A 21,637-nucleotide genomic window follows, 5' to 3' on the forward strand; every position below is an offset into this window, starting at 1 on the left:
GTGTTATAGCAATAACTACCTCTCTACTACAGCATTAATTACTCCTTTATATAAAGCGCCATCACGAATTCCACTTAACTACAGTTACGATACTTCTCAAGTTAAACGCCCCCCTACTACACCTCCTGCTGTTTGGCTTTCAAGTGTTTATACGAGTACCCGAGGCTTCCTCTAGAACTCAGTATCATTCTAATTAGTTACGTGTAATTGTTGAAAATACTTCAGCTGTGTCGATATTGGAGGACTTATATTTGGAATATAGGGGAATAAATGTCTCGTTTAAATTATAATATACCTATCTACCTACATAACTACCTAGGTTAGGTACTTACCGTAGTAACTTAATTATTTTTCGTCAAAGCCAAAAGTGACCTGCCAGACGAGCCTATAGCATAATACCTAACCTAGCTAGCTAGCAATGACTCTCAATATTCCAAGATCCACCTGTTCGACGCTCCGCCCAAAGCTACCTCGCTATGTAGTATCATTGTTAGTTTTATAGAAGCAAGCTTTCGTGTCCGTGTCCCTCTAACTACACATTTCTCTACGCAGGTATATATAGGCATATATATATATATTTCCGTACCTCCAGCCTCGTCCCTTAGATATCCCTATGACCTGACCCATCGACACGCCCCGAACGAACTGTAGTAACCCGCCAGGAAGTACGGAAAAAAAAGGGGGGATCATAACTTATCCCGAAACCTACTAGATACACAGAGCGTTTACACTGACTAGGTACATTAGGCAGCTTCTTAGCTAAGGACGAATGTGCCTACACCGCAGTAGCAAGGAGCCCGACCTACAGCCCTCTACCGACCACAAGAAGTAGTATCTACATATCTAGAAGACGAGTAAAATACCTATATAGCCTCACAAGCCACGACGCATCCTATCCCATAAACAGCTACTACAACCACGGTACACCTTAGCATTAGAACATAACCCTATAGCAGGTAATTCAATGCATACACAAAAGTCGTGGGGAAAACCCTGATCGATCCCTCTACCACAAACAATCAAACAGTCACAGCACCACAACAAAACAACCAATATAAAAAAAACAGACCTTACGAAGTCGTACGTCTATCAAATAAGCACCAACCACACTACACTATCTCCCCCCCCCCTTCTGCAAATTTCGAATCAGAGCGAAAAATAAAAATAAAAGCGACGAGCTACACTTTGACTTCAAATCCGGCACACGGAGCCTCCTACGCATATACGAATGTATGTATGGAATGTCATGTAATCCCTCGTCCGGTCGGTATTCTAGCCACAGCTCTGGATACACATGCGTGCTTTGTATACTCGACGCTCCGCCACTAGCTAGCTTGCTTTTCCCCTTCTTCATCAAGTATTACCAATCGAAGTGTCCCCAAACCCACCTCGCCGAATTACCTAGTCAGAACTACGTCTACTCCTCGGTGACCTGCAGGTCCCTGAGGCCTTCTACCTTGAGCTCCTCACCGGTGGCGCGCGCGTAGATGTCCTTGACGTCGTCCGTGGTCGTCTCGAAGTGCGACGTCGCGTCGTAGCTCTTGGAGATGAAGACGTTGTCCTTGGTACCGTCCTCGAGAGGCTCGTAGAGCGGGATAGGGGGGCCCTGGATGAATGGTGAGCATAAACATACGTGACCGGCAGGGGTGGGGGCATCAATGTTCGACTTACCAAAAATTGCTCCTCAATCTGGCCGAGGCGCTCAAGACCGGGTTGCAGCTCGAGGTGGTGGTTGGAAGAGGTCTCGGCAATCGTGGAAACGATGGCGATGTAGTAACCCTTAGGGCACACGTTATGTGCCGACGAGACGCAGGCAATGTAGATATCTAAATTTGTTAGCTATCAGCCCGTATGTTTTATTCTTACAGCGTGTAGACTTACCATTCTTACGGCCAACCTGGGACTGGGGGATAATCAACTGGCAGGAGTCGCAGTCGTTGGTACCAGCCAAGGGGTGCTTCAAGACGCAGATAGCCTTCAGCACGTGGCCGACAACCTTGACCTTCTCGGGGAAGTACGAAGGGTCACCGAGAATTAGCTTGGCCTTGGTCTCGAACTTCATCTCGGGCTCGATGCCGGTCATGGTAGCCTTGATACCCGTCGCCCTGCCACCCTCATACACGACTTCGTTGACCGAAGTGTTGAGCATGTATGTACCACCGTAGATAGCAGATAACCGCGCGAAGCCCTGGGGCAACTCGCCAAGACCATACAGGGGATAGATGTAAGGCGACTTGCCATACCTTGCTACCGAGTTACCGTACATCCTAATACGCTCGATAGCCTCGGGGGCCTTGCCGGCTTCATCACTGTACTCGTCGTTAAGGTAAAGGGCCATGGCGTGGCCGACGAAGTCGCGAGTAGAGGTCTCAAGGCCGAACTTGTCGTAAACCTCCTTCATCGTGCACTTGCTTATGTCAAGACCTAGCCAGAAATATACCGTCAGCCATCTCATCCATCATCTATCACCTTGTAAGTCGTTTCTACTACTCACCCTTATGCGTGGCAGGATCATTCTGGTCGAAGGTGCCGACCCATTCTATGAAGCTCTTCATCCGTCGCTTCTCGAAGATACCCATCAGGGGAGAGCGCAGGGCCTCGGCGGCATCTGAGGGAACCTTGGCAATGGTGGCCTTTGCTCCATCGCCTTGCTGTACGAAGCTGCCTGCGACCTGCTTAAACTCGAGGTAGCGGGTAACGTCGGTAGAGACGAGGATGTTGGTCAGCTCGCCGGACGACATGAGGAGCTTAGGAACTAGGTCGATGTTCCAGTCGTTAGGTCGACCGTACTTCTTCCATGGCTCCTCGCCCTTCGTGAAGTTGCCATACTTCTTGAATAGCTATTGCGGGAAAAGGACATAGTTAGTTCATCGAGATCATCGGCGAAACTGATGAGTAGGAAACTGATGAGTAGGGAAGTGGGAATAGGTACCGTCTCGAGGTTTACGGATGCAGCCTCTCTGTATGGATATACTTGTTAGCGGAACGTCGACTGCTTATAAGAGGATATGTTATTGTTGGTTGTTAGTTGTTGTTACTCACCCTCCGTAGTGATCATTGCGATCGATGTGTAGAACCTTCTTGCCCTTGACACTCAGCACACTTGGAGTTGTTAGCTCAGTCCAGTCCGGCAGGTTGCGTCAGCGAGCTGCTATGATGTAATCCATACCCAGAGAGAATACACTCGGTTAAACCTGCGCGAGAGGATGGATGTTAGCTACCTCAACATCTTGATATCTCAACATCTCGACATCTCAACATCTCAACATCTCAACATCACCAAGCCAAACCCCACCAAGGCTGTAGCAGACAAACGAAGTCCAAGCAGATCTAAGGTATAAAGTAGGGAATGCGGGGCCCAAAGGGAACTTACCGGTGCCCAAAACGATGACATCGTACTCCTTTGCGATCTCGTCCATGGTGTTTCCGTGGTGCGGTATATCTATGTGGTATTAAGTAAGAGTCCGAGTCTTAGATCGTTAAAGTAGATTATAGAGAGATATGTTATTGACTCCAGGCCAAACGAGGAAGGATGTTTAGGAGAAGGAAGAAAAAAAAAAGTATCGGTGAGAGGAAGGTTGTTGTGGTGGATACAACAGAGTAGCTTTGCTGGTTCGTTTATGGTTCTGAAGCTCGAGAATCAATGGAACTGAACCACTGGACCGCTGGACCGCTGGACCACTGAACCACTGAACCAGGACCACTAACCTTAGGTACCTAAGATTGTTGGACCACTGAACCCCTCTAAAGGGAGCTACAGCCAATCAGCTCTGGTTAGCCTGGTTAACACCGACCCCGCGCTTGGCTTAGTATTGTACCTAAAGCAACCCCCCCTTTTTTTTTCTAACTTTCCTTATCCCCCCTTTATCTTCAGTATCTTTTATTGTCTACTACAGGGTATTGCGCACTATTGATTGCCTATATTTGCTACTACCTATGTATAATTACCGCCGGCGCTGCATTAATTTACCAACCTTTTGTATGTATTGTACGCTCAGCAATTATGTCAAGTCATCCGATATGAGTTACGAGTTATGTACTCAAGCTTGGGCACTAAGACAGGTAGGTATCTTTGAGACCCCTTGACTTGATGCAACATATTTACATGCTCCATCCTCGGAGCGTATACTCTGTATCAACACATATACTCGTAAGCTCATGCTCTCGTCGACGGCTGCTGAGGCTCTGTAGCACTAGGCGGGAGCGTAGACGGGTCAACATTTTCAGCCGTCGACTTTCCTGATTCCTCCTGTTGTTCCGAGGATGCTTCCTGTTGCGCCTCCTTTTGCTCCTCTGCTGGTTCCGTCTCCTTCACGTCTTCGTCAAAATACGAGCTCGGGTTATAAGGGCGGCTTGTGTTGGCAAGATCGATTTCCGGGTCCGTCCCAGCTAGCTTCCTTGCGTCCTCCCATACGTAGTATCGTTCTGTCAGCGCGTGCTTGATCGACTTCATCGTCTTGCGGACCTATGTATTGCACATATAGGTTAGCGGCCAGTAAGGGCCATCGATCCTAGACCTAGGTTCTTACCTCTGATAGCCTATCCTCCATGGTTTCCACTCCGTTCTTAAGCTTTAGCCGGGCCTTCTCCTTCCGCGCCGTAGCAATGCGATTTTGTTCCTTGACGCAAACCCACCAGAGCTTATGCAGATCCTCCCAGCTTTTATGCCGCAGCTCCTCGACGGTCCACCCGCGCCCGTGCTCGGAATCCTCGTCGGGCGTGAGCAGGAGCTTCTCCTTGGAGTAGAAAAATCCCCACAGCCCGTGGTTCGGGTCGACCTTAACGTCCGGCTTGAAATCTACCGGTTTCGGTATCTGATTCTTGTCGACGTTCATCCGAAACCGCGGACCGGACCGATATATGCTGCTCAGCCCACGCTGTTTATTGTTGTCGCGGCGCGCCCGGCGCATACTTCGGTCTGAGGTCGAGGAGAACGGGCAACTTTGAGTCGCAGCTCTTATCAAGAGGACGCTCAGAAAGGACGGGTTAGCGACATGCTGGCTCCCAGCAGCGCTTATTATCCGGCCAATTGCAGGTCGGACGGAGGTAGTTGTCGCCATGAATTCGCTACCTCGTACCTTGGGAATGCCGTATAGGTGGGATATCCCAGTAGGTATGCGATATGTACCTATTAATGTGATCTTTGACTGGGACGGGATTGAATTTTTGGGTTAATCCGATATTGTCGAGGTTAATCCGATAAGCTATCAGTACATAGTACCTATAAACATATGGGCATCTTATATTAGGTAATTTCCTTACTTACATAAGTCAATGTTCTGACCCACCAGAGCTGTGGCTTGACGCATCTATCGTGGATTACTGTATATAACGATTACTATTTCAAATATGCAAGTTGACAAGATAATTGTATTATACGATCAGTCAGTGAAGTCGAGACGCGTCCTGAAGAAGTTGGCTTAGGTACAAGATAGGAAAATAGTCGTTGTTAAAAGGGCACGGTACTGTCATAGTAGGAAGCTACAAAATAGACCAATGTTTGCTTGTAACTGTGCGGTATTAGACAAAACTTTTGTCTGATTGTTAGGCTTAGACGGTGTTTGATAGGTAGGTAGTGTTGAGCTGGTAGCAAACCTCCCGTCTCTATCGTGTCTTGGTCCTGTTGATTAAATATATGACTCGTCACAAGGGTAATATCGTAGGTTTGCTTGAGCTTTTCCCTGGCATGTTTAGTATTCTATTATATACCCGATGAAGTAAATTGGGCAGAGTGGGTTGGGCTGGACTGATGGGGCAGGATGTCAGTCCGATTCCCCTTCTATAGAATTCTATAGAAGTATTCGAGACTGTCTTTCCTTGTATAGTAGCCAAATAGTAAACGTAGACGTATACTCCGATGCTTGACTTTGCTCTACGTGTACGCCCCTAGGCCTATCAAGTATCCCTATATCTTTTCTTTTGTTTTCCTGGAAAGCACTCCTTCGTCCAATCAATACGACTAGGATCTACAATGTAAGTAAGGCTTTTGCTTTTTAGCACGGGATGTATGCAAATCAATCTTTATTATAACCTAGGGCACTTCGGGCTTGAATTGATGCGAGGAAGTAGGTGTTGTTCTCGTTCTAGCTCGCGGTCGGTTCGGGGACAATTGTCGAAGCTTGTGTCTTCGTAAGTCGTTATAGAAGAAACCCATGTTTATTCTCTATATTCTCTATAGAGAGACTTATTTAACTGGAAGAGAATTTGCATTCTTATGGTATTGCTGCTTTTTGGCGTTTACAGGAGATGACAAAAGCTTTAGCATGCCGTCTTGGGAGGTTTGTATCGACAAATTGAAGTAATTATCAGAGGTCATCGTGGGAGAAGGAAATAATATCGTGGTCGTATACGCGTTTCGAAAGGAGGGCGAAGGAATTATCGAGGACGTGGAATTAGAAAGGGCGTTGTTATTGTCGTAACAAAAGGCCAAAACGGCAAGAATCGACGCGGCAAGAAATGAGGTTCTGCTGATGATAAGCTCTGGGCAGTGGATACGAGTTGAGGCTCTGTCTTTAGATCCCGCTTTCTCCAAAAGACAAGCTCACGGCGGGTATATGGAGCACTGGGGACTATTGCCAGCTTCTGGGGAATGGACATGACTCCATATCCATATGGCTTCGTGTGGGGGGGGGGGGGAACTTTATGAGCGGATGAAGACCTACGCTACGACAGTTGCTTGGATAGAGATAGGGGTCGTCGACGAGGACTGTCACAACCATCAGGAGCATCACTTGGAATACTTTGATGGTGCAGCTCTCGAGCCTGGCTTAGACCCCTTACTGTTGTATTTCTTTACAATGAAATTTCCCGTATAGGTTTATAAGAGGAAACCCCTGAACTTGCAAGTAGCGCGGACGTGCTTATGCCGGGACGCCTTTCTTAACTCGGATAGCGCTCCCTCTGATGCTAAATGCAAAATATATTTCGATACCTCCTTGCATAGATATTATAACACACAAAAGACACAATATAACCGGATGATTCTATCACCATACGTTTGCTCTATTGTCTATCTCGAATACTGTACACGCATTGTAACTACTGTAACTCCTGTAACTACAGGCCAATACGTACCTAGAAAGAGGGTAACGTCTTAGAAACAGCAGTCCGTATTTCGCAACGAGGATGTTCCATGTAGGTACATCCGCCGCAAAGAATCCAAGCAGGAGAAGAGACCCACCACGACGTCTGAATTCTCCTAGCCTTCACCGAGCTTACAACCGTCCTACTGTAGGCTCGGTGTAATGGCGAATAGTCCAGCCGTAGTCCAGCCTCCAAAATCCTCGCAAGGCAAATTGAGCTATTCGATGGCGGTAAAGAAGTACCACCCGCCCAATAACTTCCTCGATATTTCATCTGGTACGTAAGCCGGCGCAGTAGGTAGGTAGAAATTAGATACTATCCCGACCTATACTACGTTAGAAGCGCCGGCACTAGGACGGACTAAGCGCTCCTCTGTCGAGAATAATCCAATATACCTACCTTAAGGCATGTCTAGCTTGGCGATTTCGGTTAGCGATTAGGCTGGTCAAGACGCCTCACTCTACATGTGTAGTACTGTCTACCATAATGCTACGTGGTAGCGCAGAACCTGCAGGTCATACTGGCTGATGCCGAGATTTGGGGTCGAATAGGCGACGCTATTATGGCTGTCGAAAACAAGGATCTGGATATCGCGCTTCTTTCCTATCTAGCTAGCATTTTCGTGTGTATGTAGATCCTTTGCCCTGCCTTGGTAGAATCTCTCGGGTTGTAAATATTCATGCAAAATGAAGTATTGATAGGGCGTCAGCCAAAACACCTCTTTAGGACATATACTATTGTCGTGATCATATAAGTCGTATTTTGATCTACAAAAACTGTTTTCTAGCTATTATTTGACTAGTAATATTTCTTTCACGTCATCCTTAATTCGATACGCAAATATCTCATCACTGTATTTATTATGCCTCGTTCTATATTCAAGCTGTGGACGAGTTGTCTTCGTTGGATGTAATTGGGTTTATACGGAAATCGTGACGCTCGACTCGACATAACAATAGAGGCGCTGGAATAACATAGCTGAAACTAGTGATAGATACTTCAAAATACGCATATTTAGATGGGGGAAAAGGCAGGCGTTTGACATGTTTAACTTTTTACTACGTTATCAAGCTATCCTACAAAATATACAGAACGTCGACGTATACTAAACGGCATTTACCGTCTAGACGGTGTATCGAGGCTCAGAATCTACACGCAGTATTTACCGAATTCCTCCGCCGGGGTTAGCGGAAGCTATCGTCAAGCTATCTAACTAACAAGTGCTTCGTCAGATAGATTCCGACGGGTGTATGTTGCCTGCGTTATGAACTAGCCATGTTCGGGACGATCGTGATGGCTTGCTTCTCCTGGCGGGGTTTCTCACAGCTTCTAGTTGATACATAGTAGACGATCATCTCGTGATTACGCACCGTTAAAACCGAGTTTTGTAATATCAAGTACGGGATGCGGAATGTCTTCACCACTCGTCATATTGAATGGTAGGCGTACGGGCAGCCAGCGTGCATCACCGAGTCTAGGCAGGTCTAGATGCAGAATATTGACTCTGATCTGCCCGCACTACCTTTCCTCCTATTTGCAGCAGTGACGAGTAACATGACTCGAACAGATCCCGGAGAATTCGGGATTTACTCCTCCCACATGAGATTGACCTCTTTTTGCTCATTTATAGATAGCTTCTGATTGCACTGCGTGCCAACGAGAGCCAATGCTTCGCGTGCCCTACCCAACGGGCTGCGGGGGAAGAAAGACTTTGAGCGCTAGACCATCTCGAAATAAACAAGTATGGAAAACCATAGCCATAGCCAGAGCCGGAGCCAGAGCCAGAGCCAGAGCCGGAGCCAGAGCCGAGAATCCTCTAAGGCACAGCTCGTCTAAGTCATAAATGTATATAATTTGATGAGTAATTCGAATGCTGAAATAAGCGACTTAACTAATACATGATGGTATCGTATTGCCAACCCTGGATGATGGAATAATACTGGTTCCAAGTGATCCAAGTTAAAGTTATATAAGTCTTTAGAGAAGCCGTGTTACGTGGATGCAAGCATCGTGAGTGATTCTTCTGCGTGTAGATGAAAATGCGTCAAGGCCGCCATCCTAGGCGTTGATCTTTTTCCATGCCGAATGCATAACTTTTCTTAATGCACGGTATTTCAGGTAAACCTTGTCTAGTTTGGAAACTCGGCTGATAGAAGCCTATCAGGATCGCAGCTCATAAGATCTTCATCAGTTGCTCCCCTGCGGATTGCCTTTATCGGAAGCCCGGATGCTTTTCTTTAGGACTCGAGACAGGCCATCCCCGGACACGACCATCAGACCCTAGGGCGAAACCAGCTGATGCTTGCCCTGTTGTCGCAACTGGTGTAACCGTCCACGTTGGGGGGGGGGGGGCAGAACCATGCGTGCGTGCAATCGTCAATACTTCAAAGATCCTGTTGTCCGTAATATTGGATTAGTTACTAACTATGCTGTTATGTGTTATGTGTAATGTGTTATGGTTTATGGTAATGTATGATGTATGATGTGTGATGTGTGATGTATGAAGACTTTGGTCTGAGTCGCTGCGGCACGAGCATCTCATAGGCGGTCTTCGCATGATAGGACCGGGGGAAGCTGGCATCTGGATCCTGTTCTATGAATAATCAGTGTCTACATAATTTCGGAAGCAGTAGATGCGCGCCTCGCCCGCAAGCGCGCCATCCAGCAACTTTATATAATGATCGTTGGGTGTGGCGGTGGGGGAATCATTGCCGGCGGCATAGCGTACCTACATTACATCCACACATTACCTTCATACATGCATACATTTTACTATCCCACGTATACACGCATGTACATACGATAACACGTACTCATCATGGTTCGTGCCAGCCCTGTCCCGGGGGTTAAGGGTTAAGGGTTATTTGCAATAATCTGTAACCTGTAACTGCGTCACTAAGGGGTTTAGGGGATTTGTATATGTATACGTAGGTATGTATTGTAGAATTCGCAATGAGACAAGTCTCCTAAATAAATAACAATAACAATAATAATAATAATACCCGTATGGGTTTTCCTTAGAGTTTCTGGCTATGCTTCCCCGGGACCCGTCCCCGTCGCGGGGAGTTATTTTGGTTTGGGAAAGCTTGGGAAGCTTGGGAGCTTCTATGGTCCCTTGTCACTCCAACTCCTCCCTTCTCAATGGGGGTCACGATGTTGCGGTCGAGCTTGGAAAAACTCCCATGCGTAACAGCGGCGGTATCGGCACTTGAAATATCGTCTCGTCTTTGACATGATTACCACATTTATTGAAGAGACGATGCATAGTCACACGGCCATGAAAAACCTCGCATACGAAGATGGGGGGGCAAAGGGTTCCTGAATTCGGTATGATAGGATAAGATTTCGGTGCAAGCTCGGCCAGGGCGGTTGGCGATGATGCAAGAATCATGCTAATAAACCTGACAGGCACTGACCGCCAAAACAGGAGAGGCAAGGAATTGGGGAATTGGGAATGGTTGGACTACATAGTACATACAAAAGGAGGACGGGAAGGACGTTAAACCAAAAGGGGTAGCATACCCTGAACGCACCCTTGTCTACTAGCCACGGATTTCCTTGACCGCACCTGGATTGGTGCATAGCTACGTCCGGATAATTGCAAATAAACCCAAGAGATGATCGTCAAAGTATCTGGGTACTTGGCCAGACTTCCATAGGTATGTATCTACATTTACCTACATAGGTATGTAACTAGATACACATGTAATGTACATGTCCTCGCTCACCTTCGATGGTACATAACGAAGCACCACGGCTTGATAAGGGTTGGCTAGATGATGAATGAGAATAATGATGATGAGAATATGAATAAGAACTACCTAACCTACTTACCTGGTAATATGTATGTGATGTATGTGAGGTCAGCAGGACGCTGATGGACGTATGTAGATGGACGCTGATGAAGAATAATATCCGATTCAATATCCGATTCAACAGTCCCTTTTCCGGCCTACGTAGGACATAGCGAGAATTTACATAGTTAACCACCTTCTTTGTTTTCCTTCCGACCGAATTTTGCCTCTTGTTGACCGCGCAATGCCTGCTGACCGAGAGAGACGGTTTTGAAGTTCTCACGGCCCGTCTCGAATTTCTTTTCTTCGAGAGCGTCAACTTCGTCACTCTTGCGGCTTGACTGGTCCGGCGGATACCCGGCTGTGTGCAGGGACCTCCTTGCGACATGGGTTGCGTCTCCAAGTCCACCAATGATGAACGGGCGGAGGTGAGTGTGTATCTTGTAGTAGTACCTACCCTATATTTGTATGTAGCACCCCCGGCGAGCGAGTATAGTACATATCTTACTACTCTCATACAGATAGAGTACAGATTGATATACCAGATACCATCGAAGACACAAAAGGGTCCGCGAATGATCAGTTGATATTGATATCATCTGCACTCGAACGTTACGTCTCCGAAGCAAGTCCATTCCCCCAACAGCTTCTCGTGTTTTCATCTAGTTTCGATCACAGCCTGCCGGGGACATAGGCGAACTATCGAGCTTAGAAGATACCCAAATATGTAATGATGACGCCCCTAGTCGTTTGCTATACCATCCATACTCAAATATGTACTTGACTGTGCTCTAGAGTAAATACTGTGTGTGTGCATGTGCGGTTTAGGAGGCTTGTACGTGTGTATGTGCTACGGTCAACACATACACATGCGTACATAGCATCGTATTGTACACACCTACCTAGGTACATGGGTAAATAGTCTGAGGTAGGGTTGTATAGAATCGGTTAGAAGTAATACGAGAGGCTCATAATGCTAGACTAGCAGTACACGATGCCTATCTTGTTTACGTGCTTCCTACGAGGTGCGATTCATTATCAACAGAAACTCTCTCAGCCGCCTATCCCTGCCACAGAATCGGAATGTCCTTTTTTTCGATCCTGCACTATGTACGGTAGGGTCCCAAACCCGGTCGGCAAGGATATAAAAGCCCTCGTCTAAGCAGTGATAAGCCTATAAAACTTGGAAGTTGGTGATGCTTAACGAAGAGATGGTTATTCTTTCAGGTCGAAGTGAGGCTATCCATCCTTATTACTCGTCTCACCCTTACTACTTAGATCCTATATAGACGCTTGACTTTGATAGTAACCAACTGGTGCAAGTTAAATATACACACCCATATATGAGTGATGCCAGATGACAAAATGCTATGTGGGAGGTGGGACTCCCGCCATCTAAGGAAAATCTACGGCATCTTGATGGAGATAAGTCGTTCAGTGCCTTGACCTTGCTGATATGGTGTGTAAGTGCCCCCCTTACCTTAATCCCTCTCCATCAAAGGAAAAAAAAAAAAAAGAAAACACCAAGCCCCCCGTTATAGAAGGGTTATGGAAGGACTGGAGACACAATGGCCCTTTTAAAATGGAGCTTTGCAGTTACACAGGCTGGGTCCCGTACGCGTGCCGTCTTGATTAATTCGACTGAGATTCGGGCCATGTCGCGCATATTCAGATCTGCCCACCTTTTGGAGGCTGAAGCTGAGGTGTCCACTCTACGTTGCACAAAACCCGCAGCAATGGTTGACAGAGGATGTGGTTGATGGATTTCTACGGATTTGTATGGGGCATTTCCTGGAGATTTCCCAGGATCGTCTCCAAGGACCCAACTACATACGACATCAGACTCCTACGAAGCTCCACCCTCCTAACTTTGCAGCATCGCCATGGATGAGGGCTCACCAGTTCAGGTCTCCCTATCCACTCAGCACCAGCATTAGCCGATCGCCTACGTCCCGAATCTCTGTCCTCGGAACGCGACAGCGCCAATGATGATGAATGCTGCTTTGTTGCTTGCTAGCTTATGTAGTTTGAAAATCTCTTATGACTAACTAGCAAGCTTGGTGAAAATTCTTTTCCGGATTTATAATGCAATTGCTATTAATGGCTCCTGCTGTATTACCTACCTAGGTGAGAAAGAAAGCCTCAACAAATCTAGAACTGCGAACATCGGAAGTAGATATTTCCATATGCTTGACCGACGGTCTGCCTAGGCTTGTTTGTGATATTGTCATCTTGCTTTCTAGTCTCATGCTCGAGCACATAGGGAGTGAGAAGCAATAATTAACCCTGCTTCCTGCTTAAGGGGATACAAACAGTGCCAAAGTCTAGGCTTCGTGCTGAGCTCTGGTAAATGACTCCAGTCCCTTTGGGTTAGGTAATTGTACCCTTTACAGCGGTGATCTCGGCATCTCTTCCTATCGACTTCTTAGAGTCAACTAACAATTACCGAACTAGCTTGGCGAGACTAGGGGCTCATCATGGATCAGACTAGGAAGCTATCGAATGGTCTTAGGCCCGTTTCGCTTGACTCGGTAGGCCTACTACTTTTCCCTCGCGTATCTCGTTCACGAATCAGTGTTAGTCCATACTTCGTAGTACTTGCTTGGTACGAGGTTTGTCGCTACGATCAATGAATAGATTCAGCTCCCGATCAGAGTCTACTGAAGACCGTTATAAAGTTTGTACATTTACTCAGTGCTGCTCACGATAACGATACTCTTATGCCACCACAGTGTTACTATCAACATATACACGTGTATTTTTCAAAGACTCACATGTTTGCAACAGTCCGTGGATCAACACTGTCTGTTACATCTTAGATCCCAGTCGCGCGTGAGCAAGGTAGAAGAAAAAGACTCCACCGTCTCGTCATTGTAGTTAGCGTTCGGCAATGGAGAGCGGTCCAGTAGAGCCCTCCTTTTTCCCTTTCAAGCATTGTCATGACGAAGAATCGTGAAAGCACCAATATCCCTTTCCAGTATCATTTTTCAGGGCGATAAATCTGCTACGGCGGCTATGGTGTTAGTCGAAGTCTAGACTTAATAGGCTTCATAACTTAGGAGATTACTCCTTCCAATGACTTAAGACTTGAAGTTCTCAGACTACGACTTCGGAAAAACAACGATGCATCAAGCACCACTCGCTTGTTTGGTTCGGTTCGATTCGACTCGACTAATCTCACGATACTACATCTTAGGAGCCTTTCACACGAATACTTCGATTTGACAAAATGGTACCCTATAGGGAGGAACGCGGTGTCTGCACGTTTTCATGCATCAAGCTGCTCGACGCAATCATGCATTACAGTTTGAAGCCCAACTCCCTGGGCAGCTCCGCCTGATTCAGTCGTAGTCCTATGTAGTTCGCTTGAGTCGCGCACATCGGGTATAGCACGGCAGATATTTATATGTATATGCGTTGGAGGTAGACTCGCAGGATGAAGTGCATGTGAAATGATACTTTTATTAAGACTTTAGTCTTTAGTGCTCTCTCGTTCCTTGAAGTTCTAAATCGTATTCTAAATCGTGTCTTCTGTTGGTAATAAAAAGTATCCCTAGCGAAAATAGGAGCACAGGAGCACAGTATCAGACAACGATAATAATAATAATAATAAAAACCAGAAACTATTACGTAGGATCTAAAGTGCAACGAGATAGATATTTGATCTCTTTTAGTAATCGAAATGGTATTGTATCGTATTACGAGTACGGTAGAATGGATCATCGGGGAAGCTCACGTATCCCAGCCGGGAAAACAATACCGTTTCTCTAGGATTGGCTATTCCCGCCGACCACCATAAACGATCGCCCAATGGATAGGTACAGTCCTGGACTAGGCGTATGTATGCCAACAAATCAGTAGATGCATCGACGGCTGAGTTTGAGGCTCGTGTCCAATTGGACTATCACATAGTAGATAATACGTATTATAGTTTTGAATTACGATATCTCATCGTATGATTTGTGAGGGATAGTAGGAATGTAGGGACGGGAAGTTAACAAATCGTTCGCGATAGAGCATCAAGTGACCATAAAATGACAACAAATGGATAGGGCGAAAGGGCGACGATGCTATCGGAACTAACCGTCTTGTGTTCCAAGAACATGCATGATTTGCGCATCAGGTGTGATTGCAATTACATACTTGATACTTGATTTTTATTTTATTTTTTATCTTGTCCATCTCTGAATCTATCATGCACGAATGCAAGAATACACGGGAGGAATGTCTACGAAGGATATTACGGCACTGCTACGGTAGTAGCGTAATGGTGTTCACGCTTCCATGGTTCGAGGATCATGGATTAGTTGCCAATGGAGGTGTGGGAGGGAATTAGGATATTACCATTTACCGTTTACCATTTACTACTCTTATTTACTCCTGTCTACTACCTATCTGCTAACCTACACATGTCGAGTATTCTATTCTTTCTATCTAAAACCAAAGCACATACGTACGTATTATAGGTGGGAAGAATATTAGATCATACATAGTATACCACATGTCCCACGTTACCACATAGAGGCGTTGTCGAAGTCGACTAGAACGAAGCTACTTGGTATATTCCAACTCATAGCTATCCAACCAGAGCTTTCAATATCCATCTACCTCACTATACCTCACTATACCAATGCCAATTACCAATTATCAATGCTAAAATACCAATACCAATACCAATATCATACACTCCTCCCTACTGCGTACGGTAGCAAACACGACGTGTCGTGTCGTGCAACTGTAAGCCCTTTTCAACACGAGCAAGTCTCTCGCATCTGATTATCCCAAGTAGGTCGAGGCGATTAATGATCAAAGCAATAATTAAGCCATGCTAGGTGTGATGTGGCTTAAGGCGGCAACGAGAAGCGGTCCTATGAGAGCTGGATATTCTGCCTGGCTGAAAAGGGAACCAATTGGCCAGGCCTCCGAATCGAGGGTACAGCGTCTTAGTTGACGATGCTCGCTGCGAGGTGGTGGAAGTATGTATTATGTATGTGTAGGTAGAGAGAAGATACATAATGTAGAATATAGGGGGGAACATTGGAGGAGATAGGTACTAACCTAGGTAATAAGCATCTAAGTAGATTTAACCCTAATTAAGCGCATCCAATACTTCCATCGTACTTCAACTTTGTACAACTACCTATACAATCGTGCTTTCTCCGTCTCTCTCCTCCTTCCAAACTACTACATACATGTACCTACATACCTACATACCTTAGGTACATGCATACATACATCTCTACCAACATTTACCTGCTTTACCTACATCAATAGTAATACTAACTACCTTCTTTTACCTTCCCTCCATGTACGCTCGAACATTTTCGAATGCACATAGCATGCGGATATGTACGCGGTATGTACGAATGCAGGTATTGTTAGGACCGGTAGGCAAGTCTCGTACGAACATAGTATGTACACGTCGAAGATCCAAGTCCAGAAAGTTCATTACCCTAGATCCGTAAGGTAGACGTGCAGCTTGGTTAATACCTAAGGTACATACGTAGCCTAGGTGGGTACTTCCTGCGACTTGGGATTTGTTTCTTCGCCTGCCACAAATCATTCATTCTCAAGGCCCCCCCCTGGTAAGGTCCGTGCTGCATGTGGTTAGGTACTGCATACATACCTATGTACACTAGGTAGTAACTAGGTAGTATGTAGAACCCTTGGTGGCTAGCGGCTAGCCAACAGCTACGTAGCACGCGTATCTAGCGGACGTGTCTAACCCCTTGCGGTACTAATACCCTAGGCCCGCCGTACCCCTGGCTCCCTTTGAAATACCGTATATGTGAATACTCATGCACTTTGCTCCTCCTTTTTTGCACTTAAGGCATAGACCTCGTTTGTACAGTTTGTACATGTACCTCCTGTTTCCTACTTACATACATACAATACATACATGCCCTGACTCCTGCGTGTTCAAGGAACCGACTCGCTCATGTCACGACGAACGATATTTCTACCTACTGATTGATTTTCTAGGAATTGATGAAATGATTTGATCGTTTGAATTTCTTTCCTCCTCCCGCTCTTCCAAACTTGGTATTTACTTTCCAACCTCGCCCTTAGTCTCTCAGACATTTCTCTTTTCTCCCCTTTTCCTGTCTTCTATCTACCTTACCAATTTCTACTTCTCATCCTTACTGACGAAGCAAAAAGACGCCATACTCGATTCGTAGTTGGCTTCTCATCCATTGACAGGAATTTCCGCGAACTCATCCTTCGTCTCTCTTGACCGCTTGTAGGAAAGGAAAGGGAAAAAAAGTTATAAACCAACTCGTGTCCACGTGCAAAAAGTCTTAAGAGGGGCAAAGCAACTCTGAATTTAGTACCTTGCGGTGGATCTCAAACTTGTTGTGAGTGTGTATCTCTTATCCTATTATCCTGTTCATTTTTTTTATTTTTTCCCGCCTTCCTCTTATTTGTTATTTTTATTTTTTTATATAATTTTTTCCCTCACTTATCATTGTTCGACGCGTTACCGGAACGCACGCCCCTTTCCTGATTAAAAAGGAAAGAATTCCCCTAAGAAGGAAAAATTCTATTCTTGCCATGCTTTAGTCTTGAAACTTACCATTACCATACATCGGCAGTGTCAACTAAAGGTACCCTCATCTCATCTATCTATCTATCTACAATACCCGCTCCCGCACCTTGTCGCATCCACCGGTTTTCCTGTTTGATTTTTATTTACTTATTTTTATACTATTTTTCCTTTTTCCACATCGAAAGAAAAAAAAAAAAAAAAAAAAAAAGACCCCAAACCCAGACTTGACACCACCCACCCACTTTGAAATTTGACTTGCAGTTTGCATGCATCAAAATCTCGACGAGTCACCGTCATCCATTCATCACGGCATCCACTTGTCCGCCGCCAATTCACTACATCCACTACCTACCCACCAACCGACTAAACGGTTCTTTTCGGCACTCAAACCCACTTTTCCTTTTCAGGCGTATTTTTGTATTTTTGTATTTTGTAACCTTGTACCTGGACATGCTGGTATATACATACATACCTAGGTACTAGGCGAGACACGCGAGTTTGATTTCTGACAAGGGACTAGTACTCAGGCGAACCAAAATAATAAAACCGACCGAAACAAAAAAAAATTTACCACGGTTCCTTCCCTGTTAAGAAGGGGGGTAAATTAGTGATTCGGTTGAAATAAGAAGTCGCGACCACCACACCTCTCACCTCGAGGAACGTGGACCCAAATTCTCCACTTTAGAAACACCATTTGGACCCCATCAGTCCCATCTGCTGCTGGGTTTGGAGCCTCACGAACTACTTTCGTCTACCTGCTCCATTCAATCCCCAATTCTACCCCAAAAACAACCTTCCCCTCATCGCCGCTTAAATTTTTTTTTTTTTCCTTTTTCTGCCCTGCGGCATCACCATCGTCGACCTTGCCCTTGCGCGATAATCCACTATCCGCACTGGCGTCAACATCTACATCCTCAGGTCGGGTATTAGGCGTGGAGGAATTTTTAGGATCCTTAGGTCACCACATTCGGTCATTTGGCCTGTCAGCATAGCATCCAACGCCAACGCGTTCGCATCATTAAGACCTTCCCCCCGCCGTCGCGCATCACCATCATCACGTTCGCTACGTGTAGGGTTCTAGTCGGCTTCGATTGAGCCTCGGACAAAGAAAGGAAGAGGTGGAAAATAGGGATAATTGTAGCACTGCGAGTCCTAGGATTGCTTCATCTCGAGCAATCGTGGCCTCATTTGCAATTGCCACTTGGACAGGATATGGACAGTGGCTCAAACCAAAACCCGTACTCGTCTAATTCCATAAACACATCAGGATCAACTTACCCTTCGCCAGCGGCGATCTCCCCTAATCAATTGCAACACGCATCCATTCAGCACACACTGCCGCCTTTGCAGCACAACGCCTCTGCTATGCAATCCATTTACGGCAGCCACCCTCACACCCCTAGGACTCCGGGCACTCCTAATACTCCGCAGCCGCCTAACATGAGTCAATACCCGCCCCCCAACTCTGGCCCTACGCGTGGTTCTTACGGTATGATGCCTAATCAGTATCAACAACCCCAGCAGGGCTACCCTACATCGTCTTCGATGATGCCGCAAGCTTCTGTCGCGGCTTCTCACCCGCAGCCTATCGCGCCAGCTCCTGCCGCGGCGCGACCTCCCGTACTTCGTCCTATGCCCGCTGGTGGAGTCATGCCGCAGACTGGGCTGCCATCTCCTTATAGTGGAAGTCCTATGATGCCGCATCAACAATCTCTACTTCAGCAGGACAACGACCAACCTACGCATGTAGTTGGCTCGCAAGGACGCCGCGGTATATTACCTAGCGCTCCGGGAAGACCCGCTGCCCCGACCGGCAGTGGTGCGTCTAAGAACACGGTAATCCCGCAGAAAGATGCAGATGGGAAATTCCCCTGCCCCCACTGTACAAAGACTTACCTCCACGCGAAGCACCTTAAACGCCACCTTCTCCGCCGTGAGTCTGACCGGTCCACAACGGTAATATCCACTTTGCTAACCTTATTTAATAGACACCGGTGACCGCCCATACATGTGCGTGTTGTGCCGTGATACGTTTTCGCGAAGTGACATCCTGAAACGTCACTTCCAAAAGTGCTCGATTCGACGAGGAAACCCTACCGGGGTGAGCCATTTGTCTCATCCCCAAGCACACGTTAAGAAACAGCAGCAGAATGCGCAGAAGGCTAACGAGGGTGATATGGGACATATGAACGGCATGACTAACATGCCAGGTGATAATGTCGTCCACCCTTTCGGTATGGTCCAGATCCAAGATGGTATGGGAAACATGGCCAACGACCAGAACCAGCTTTCTAGATCAAGCAGTATGAGTCGGATGGACGAGAACGGTAACCGGGATCGGAGAAGTATGACCGGCGGCTACAACGGCGATGTGTCGAATTCGATATCTTCGAATATCAACCCTCAGTTGGCCAATTTCAATATGCCCCCGGGCCAAAATGGCATGCCCATGTATGGAGCTTCTGGCTCAAACCAACAATCTGGCCTTGACTGGTCCCAGATGTTTCCACAGTCTGGTGCGCACCATGCCTACGTCAATCAGTTCCCTCCTAATATTGGACAGAATCAGACCGCAATCAAAACCGAGCCTAACCTTACTTCCGAACGAACAAATGGCATGCCAGACATGGCCCCGAACGATGTGAACGACCGATCGCTTTTTTTCTCGAATTGGGGCATGCAACCGTCGACGCACGACCCTTACCATCGACTCTCTTCGCAAATCCTCAACTTTTTCCACCCGCCCGGCACGGTACCCTCCAACCACACCGCCGGCCTTAACGACTTTTTTTCTCCTGTCAACATTAGAGACTTTCTTGATTCATACATCCATTATCACTTCCATTTTTCATTCCTTCATATCCCCACCTTCCGTATCATGGAGGCTTACACGGGTCTCATAGCCGCAATGTGTTGTATTGGCGCTTGTTACTCTGATAATGCCGCATCTTCCAACGTTCGAGAGATAACAAACTTTTTAAAAATAGCACTCGAGCGCGATTGTGATCTGTTCGGCAGCAACGAAGCGCAAGCCGGTCTTAAATTCGGCAATGGCAGAGACAGAAGGGATATTGAGCGGTTACAGGCACTAATTCTGATGTCATCGCTTCTTATTTGGAACGGCACACCTGTCCAGCGCGAAAGTGCTAGGAGAATCTTTCCTCTGGTGGTGGATATTAGCCGAAGGTTTGATCTGCTGCAAGTCAGAAACGACTCAGCCTTATACAGCATTTTTCACCAGCCGAAAATCTCGTTGGAAGATCTGAATCCCGGACAATTTGATTGGGCGGCGTGGGTTGAACAAGAGTCGCGCATACGAGTAATGCATATGATATATCTTCTCGATGTTGCGCGTACCCTTTACTTCAACTGCGAACCTCAGTTTGATCCTTTTGAGATTCGCGTCCCTTTGCCTGCAGACGATGCGGTCTGGGAAGCTCAATCCGCAGTTGATTGTGCGCAGGGATTGAACTTGTATGGATCCGATGCGGCGAGAAGACAAAACCCAGATGGATCACAACGCAGCAAGCAGCCGGAGTTAAATTTAACACTCGCCGCCCTCTTCCATGCATCATATCAAATACATCCAGGGAGCACCAACTTATACGGCAAATTTATACTGATTCACGCCATCATTTCTCAGATTCGACGTGCTCAAATCGAAGGCCGTGTTCCTGCATTGGATGGTTCTGCCACACCTCTTTCACAGAATGACTGGGTGATCTCCAATGGATCAGATACAGGAAGCGGTAATGCAAGCGCCAACAATAGCACAACTGGTACACCAGTGGCTGGGTTTTCGGCTCAGACGTATAAGACTCTTTGCACTGCGCTCGATAAGTTCAAGTCGTACTGGGATATGGATATGGCGATTCAGTTTCCTCCTTCGGTCTCTAATCCTCGACGATACGGCTTCTGTCGTGATGGGATACACTTTTTTTGGCTTTCGAAATGGATGCTCAAGAATACAACGGTGGCGGATTTACAACTGGCCCCGGATAGTCGATTTAGGCAGGTTATTCAACTACTCAAAACTGTGAAGTCGTGGGTTATGACGGACGGTGCCTCGAGAGGCGAAGAACTCGGGTCTGTGAGCGATATCGACAATGATTTTGCGGTTACCAATCTTACTCTAGACATGACGCAACTTTTCAAACCTTTGCCATCAGTCGTGGAGTCTCCTGGCATGCCCGCTGTTAAAACGGAAGTTTAA

General features: G+C 46.5%; 3 protein-coding genes across 3 annotated transcripts; 1 reads left to right on the plus strand and 2 right to left on the minus strand.

Moving 5' to 3' along the window:
• Nucleotides 1–1,417: 1,417 nt before the first annotated feature.
• On the minus strand, nt 1,418–3,419 carry F4813DRAFT_386221 (rab GTPase activator; the record flags this gene model as incomplete). The annotated part of the gene is made up of 8 exons (XM_049246385.1): nt 1,418–1,606; nt 1,672–1,826; nt 1,882–2,424; nt 2,495–2,840; nt 2,933–2,960; nt 3,043–3,102; nt 3,170–3,194; nt 3,374–3,419. The coding sequence occupies 8 exons, from the start codon at nt 3,417–3,419 to the stop codon at nt 1,418–1,420; spliced, it is 1,392 nt and encodes a 463-aa protein (XP_049102777.1).
• Nucleotides 3,420–4,090: 671 nt separating this feature from the next.
• On the minus strand, nt 4,091–5,653 carry F4813DRAFT_264415 (MRP-L47-domain-containing protein). Its single transcript, XM_049240299.1, has 3 exons — nt 5,380–5,653; nt 4,530–5,322; nt 4,091–4,465 (listed from the first exon to the last, which is right to left on the minus strand). The coding sequence occupies exons 2-3, from the start codon at nt 5,058–5,060 to the stop codon at nt 4,157–4,159; spliced, it is 840 nt and encodes a 279-aa protein (XP_049102778.1). The 5' UTR covers nt 5,061–5,322; nt 5,380–5,653; the 3' UTR covers nt 4,091–4,156.
• A 13,211-nt stretch (nt 5,654–18,864) lies between these two features.
• On the plus strand, nt 18,865–21,637 carry F4813DRAFT_379029 (fungal-specific transcription factor domain-containing protein; the record flags this gene model as incomplete). Its single annotated transcript, XM_049245398.1, has 2 exons — nt 18,865–19,357; nt 19,413–21,637. The coding sequence occupies 2 exons, from the start codon at nt 18,865–18,867 to the stop codon at nt 21,635–21,637; spliced, it is 2,718 nt and encodes a 905-aa protein (XP_049102779.1).

Source organism: Daldinia decipiens, assembly GCF_022478715.1.
Source record: "Daldinia decipiens strain CBS 113046 unplaced genomic scaffold F4813scaffold_5, whole genome shotgun sequence".
Classification (NCBI taxonomy): Eukaryota; Fungi; Ascomycota; class Sordariomycetes; order Xylariales; family Hypoxylaceae; genus Daldinia; species Daldinia decipiens.